Below are 5,319 nucleotides of genomic sequence, written 5' to 3'. Positions count from 1 at the left end.
GCCCCGTACCGTGCCGCCCCGCGCCGTCCCGTCCCGTCCCGGCCGCGCCGCGCGATGGCTGCTCCGCCGCGGCCCGTCCCGGGATCCTCCCTGCGCGGCTCCGCCTCCGCCGGGAACCCGGATCGCGGGGCCGCCGCGGCCCCCCCGGCTCGGCTCGGCTCGGCTCGGCTCGGCATGGCACGGTGCAGCGCAGCCTGGCACAGCACGGCACGGCATGGCACGGTGCAGCACAGCCTGGCACAGCACGGCACGGCATGGCACGGTGCCGCGCAGCCTGGCACGGCTCCTCCGGCACAGCTTCGCTCGACATGGCTCGGCTTGGCTCGGCACAGCTCGGCACGGTGCATCACAGCCTGGCACGGCTCCTCCGGCACGGCTCAGCTCGGCTCGGCTCGGCTCGGCTCATCGCCGTGCATTGCAGCCCAGCCTGGCTCGGTGTAGCACAGCCCAGCATGGTGCGGCGCAGCCCGGCCCAGTGCTGCATGGCCTGGTAACAGCACAGTGCAGCACAGTGCAGCCCGGTGCAGCACAGCCTGGCACAGCACAGCACAGCACAGCACAGTGCAGGGCAGCCAAGCACGGCTGCCCTGGCATGGCCTGGCCTGGCACAGTCCCCCTGGCATGGCACGGCATGGCACGGCACGGCATGGCACAGTGCGTCACAGCCCAGCCCAGCCTGCACAGTACAGCCCTGCTGTTGTAGGGGCCCAGCCGGGGACGGCACTGCCGGGTGCAGCTTGGCTTGGTTCGGCACAGCCCAGGCTGGCATGGTCGGCTATAGCCCAGTCTGGCCCAGCGCAGTCTGGCATGGTCCAGTACAGCAGTCCAGTTTGGCCCAGTCTGGTACAGCCCAGCCCAGCACTGCACGGTCCGGCACAGCCCGGTTCAGCCATGCCGGCTGCCTGGGCCAGCCCTGCCCGGGACAGCATGGAGCCGGTCCGGACTCAGCCCAGAGCCAGCCGGGATGAGCCCGGAGCCACCTGGAGTTGCTGCCCCTCCTGGGCAGAGGAACCCCGTGTGCCAGTGCCCATGACCCCGGTGCCTGGACCCTGACACCCGGCACCCGGGACCCCAGACCCTCTGCGCCACGAGGCCCCTGCGATGGTTGCATGGGGCTGCGGCTGCCCTAGCCCCCGGCTGGCCCCGGCCCCCGGCCGGCCCTGCCACGCACCCTGGCCGGCTGGGCCCACCGCCACGGCCCGACGTCCTGTGCCCGGAGCTCGCCCTGCCTTATTTAGCGCCATGACTGCTCCCTCCTCGCAGCTTTCTTGGGAATGTCTATTAATATCGAGGAGCCAGCCCAGCTGCTCCCATCGCTCCATCCTCCCTGGCGCGCCGGCTGCACCCAGCTCAGCACCCCACGCTCCCTGGGCTGGGATGGGGACTGTGCTCCCCTAACCGGGATGGGGACTGCACTCCCTCGGGTTGGGATGGGGACCACATGCTCCCCAGGTTGGGATGGGGCCCATGCACTCCCTGGGTTGGGATGGGGACCGTGCTCCCTGAGCTGGGATAGGGACCGTGCTCCCCGGGCTCAGACAGGATCTTCCTCCGGTGCTGGGGGTGCCCCAAAGCAGCACCCTGAACCTCCACTCTCCATCCCTACCGGGCCGGAGGTGCTGCCAGTCCCAGCTCCCACTTGCTGGGATGCTTCTGGGAGGTTTTCTCACCCTCGCTCTGGCACAAAAGGCAGGGCCTTTCCCGGGCCAGGCCGAGCCGGGTGGCAGGAGCCGGTGCCCCACAGCACCCTGCAGCATGGGCTGGCCCAGCACCCCCGGGGCTGGGGTGCTCCGTGCCCCGCTCGCGGCTGCCGCTGCCTGCCCGGGCCCCAGGGCCCCCCGCTGCCCCTGCCCCTGCCCACCTGGGCTCTGCCCCAGCTGCGCTCGCGGGGAAAACACGGCTGAGCAGAGCGGAGGGGCCAGAGGTGGCAGGGCCAGGCAGGGGCACCCGGGGTGCTGCGGGATGGGGGGGGCCGGGGCCAGCGATGCCTCGTCCTCCCACACCCAGGGCCAGGGTGGAGACGCTGCGCAGGGGGGGATGCGATGGTGCCGCGCAGCGCCGGGGTGATGCCGGCTGCTCCGGGGCTATTTTTAACCCCCTCCTCGCTGGGCTGCCCCAGGCGGGTGGGTGCTGCGGAGGGGGCAGAGCCATGCTCCTGTCAAGGCTCCAGCGTCCCTCCCCGCCGGGCTTGAATTTCTGTCCCGGCTCCGGACCCGTGGTTAATCCCCAGCTCTTGGCCAATAATGCTTTGGCTAAATTAGGTAAAATGCGCCTGTCGCCAATGAGCGGGGCTGGATTTGCACCGGGGAGCTGATAGGCTGCCGGGACCGTGGGCCAATGGCAGGGGCAGGGTGCAGCGCGGGGACACTACAAATTGGGGTGCCAGGGGCACCGGGGAGCTTCGGGGGGCTTTTCGGTGCAGGAGGCGGTGACTCCCTAGGGGAGGAAAGCAGCGAAAATGGCTTCAATGGTAAGGTCCCGCCGCATGCCGCGTGCCGTGTGCCGGGGCACGAGGGGCTTCCGCTGCCAAGCGGTGCCAGGGCCGAACGTGCATCGCAGGCTGCTGGGCGCCTTGGTGCCGCGGAGGCTGGAGCGACGTGGCCATGGGCCGGGCTGAGCCRCGCGGCACGGGGAGGCGCCGGGCTGGGCAGGGTCTGCACCGCTGGGGCAGGGGCCGTGCGGCCATCCCGATGGGCGCGCAGCCCTGGGGGGATGTGGGGGCCACTCCGGCTGGGCCCCAGGGCTGTGCCGTGCTGAGGAGGAGGAGGAGGAGGAGGAGGCAGCCACGGCTGTAAGCTGAGCGCCGGGTCATGCGACACCGGTGGCACCGGGGCCGACCAGCTCTCCAGGCGAAACTCGATCCAGGGCCGACAGGTGCCCACGGCCCCGCTGCTCCCTATAAGGGGAGCTAAGGAGATCCCAAAAATAGTGCTGCACGCCTGGGATGCCAAGGGCACGCCGGGGGGGGGGGGGCCGGCTGCGATGGGGCCCCGCATCAGCAGCTTTCTGCAGGCTGTGCGGATGCTCGGCGGCACCTGGGATGGCCCAGGGCGCGCACGTCCCGCACGCGGCACCGTTAGCTCCGGCTGCGCAAGCACTGTCGCTGGCACCCGTGTGCGGGGCTGCGCTGTGCAGAGATACGCCGGAGCCGGGAGCTGGGAGCCAGGACTTTCCCTGTTGCAAAACTCCTTGCCCCAATGCAAAGTTCCACGGCCCATTGCAAAGCTCTTTGCCCCATCACGAAGCTCTTTGCCCCATCACGAAGCTCCTCGCCCCATTGCGAAGCTCCTCGCCCCATTGCAAAGCTCCATGCCCCGTTGTGGAGCTCCTTGCCCCATCATGAAGCTCTTCGCCCCATTGCAAAGCTCATCGCCCCATTGCAAAGCTCCATGCCCCGTTGTGGAGCTCCTTGCCCCATCACGAAGCTCCTTGCCCCATTGCGAAGCTCCTCGCCCCATTGCAAAGCTCTGTGGCCCAGGGAGCAGTGCTGTACTAGCTGGCGCAGGGGCTGGGGCGTGCRGGGCTGGTGGTGACCCCCTCTCCCCTCGCCTTGCAGACGGACCAGCAGGCAGAAGCCCGTGCCTTCCTCAGCGAGGAGATGATCGCGGGTGAGCGAGGGAGGCCGTGGGGCGCAAGGCCGGATCCCGGCCGGGGTCTCTCCCCGGGTGCTGGAGGCCCYGTCCCACGCGCTGCCCTGCCTGACACCCCCTTCCTGCAGAGTTCAAGGCCGCCTTCGACATGTTTGACGCGGACGGCGGCGGGGACATYAGCACCAAGGAGCTGGGCACGGTGATGAGGATGCTGGGCCAGAACCCCACCAAGGAGGAGCTGGACGCCATCATCGAGGAGGTGGACGAGGACGGTGAGCAGCCTTCCTCGGCGGGCYGGCGGGGCCCCGGCGGCGCGCCTGACCGCTGCTGGGCTTCCTCCCCGCAGGCAGCGGCACCATCGACTTCGAGGAGTTCCTGGTGATGATGGTGCGCCAGATGAAGGAGGACGCCAAGGGCAAGTCCGAGGAGGAGCTGGCCAACTGCTTCCGCGTCTTCGACAAGTGAGTGGGGCGGCGATGGCTGCGGGCGCCCATCCYGGCGGGGCCGGCGGCTGCATCCCGCCTGGCCCGACGCCCTGCCCTGGCTTCCCGCAGGAACGCGGACGGCTTCATCGACATCGAGGAGCTGGGCGAGATCCTCAGGGCCACCGGCGAGCACGTCACCGAGGAGGACATAGAGGACCTCATGAAGGATTCGGACAAGAACAACGACGGCCGCATCGACTTTGACGGTGAGTGCTGGTGCCTGCCGCACCGGCTGGCCCCGGACCGCGGTGCTGAGCACCTGGACCACAGCGCCCGGCGCCCAGGCAGAGCCCTGGTGCTGACAGTGCCGCTCTTTTACAGAGTTCCTCAAGATGATGGAGGGCGTGCAGTAAGGGACCAGACATTCCCGGGGCCCGGCCGCTGCTTCCAGCCTCGCTCCGCCGCCGTCCGCAGGAAGCAGCACATCCGCAGCGCCTGGCCCCCCGCTGCCGGCTCCAGCTGGACCCCACGGCACCGCGGCCGGCTGGGAGACCCCTGCCCGCGCCGGGGYGCCGGTCTCCCCCGCAGCCGGCGGCCAAGGCCTTTCCCTCCGCTCCGTCAAGCGCGGTTTATGTTTGAGCCTCATTAAAAGGGGAAAAGGCTGGAGCTGCTGGCTGGGGCTTTCCTGCGGGCGATGGGCTGCGGGTGGATGTGGGGAGCCAGCACAGAGCCCGCAGCCCTGGAGCCCGCGCGGGACGGCCCGTCCAGGTGCCRGGGGGTGAGCTGCACCGCGCCAGGGGCAGCCGTGCCGGCAGGGGTGGCGGTGCCAGGCTGGCGGTTCCCACAGGCTGCTGGGCCAGTGCCAGCGGTGAGCTCAGATTTTCCGCGCGGAGCTGCCGGCGCACATGCTGCCGGTGCGGGGCGAGGGTGCGCGGCCCCACGGCGCAGGGAGCTGGCTCAGCTGGGGGGTCCCAACTGGCCATAACCCCTGGGAGACCCCCTGGCTGAGCACGCGGGGCCGGGCTGGGGACCCCTGGGTCCCGCCGGGGGGGGACCGACCTGGCAGTTTGGCGGAGGCTGTGTCACGCCGGCCTCGCCGCGTCCTGGGGCCGCGCGGGTTAAGGTGCCACGAGGAGCCTGGTGCCGGGCTGCCGGCCCGTCGCCGCTCCCTGGGGACCTCTCGTCCCACGCGCCTGCAGGGAGGAGCGCGGCCAGCCGGGAGCACGGCACAGCCGCGGCTGGCAGCCGCCACTCACGCTGGGGCCCGCGGCGTCCCCGCGGCACCAGGCAGCCGAGCCCCGGGG

The 5,319-nt window shown here is 70.7% G+C and overlaps 1 protein-coding gene across 3 annotated transcripts in view; it reads left to right on the top strand.

Annotated features, from left to right (window-relative positions):
* TNNC2 (troponin C2, fast skeletal type) overlaps positions 1 to 4,664 on the top strand; it is a 6,097-nt gene extending 1,433 nt beyond the window's left edge. For 2 of the 3 annotated variants that reach the window (XM_026084362.1, XM_026084271.1), the window contains exons 2-5: positions 3,557 to 3,862; positions 3,937 to 4,051; positions 4,145 to 4,281; positions 4,397 to 4,664. In XM_026084362.1, the coding sequence (XP_025940147.1) occupies positions 3,739 to 3,862; positions 3,937 to 4,051; positions 4,145 to 4,281; positions 4,397 to 4,428 (408 nt within the window). In that variant the 5' untranslated portion in view covers positions 3,557 to 3,738 and the 3' untranslated portion in view covers positions 4,429 to 4,664. Of the gene's footprint in view, positions 1 to 3,257; positions 3,863 to 3,936; positions 4,052 to 4,144; positions 4,282 to 4,396 lie in introns of those variants that run through there. The other variant, XM_026084194.1, reaches the window with a different exon arrangement.
* Positions 4,665 to 5,319: the final 655 nt, after the last annotated feature.

Source organism: Apteryx rowi, unplaced genomic scaffold (assembly GCF_003343035.1).
Source record: "Apteryx rowi isolate R43461 unplaced genomic scaffold, aptRow1 scaffold_0, whole genome shotgun sequence".
In the NCBI taxonomy this organism is placed as follows: Eukaryota; Metazoa; Chordata; class Aves; order Apterygiformes; family Apterygidae; genus Apteryx; species Apteryx rowi.
The sequence above is the reverse complement of the archived record's forward strand: the minus strand, read 5'-3'. Positions and strand labels throughout refer to the sequence as shown.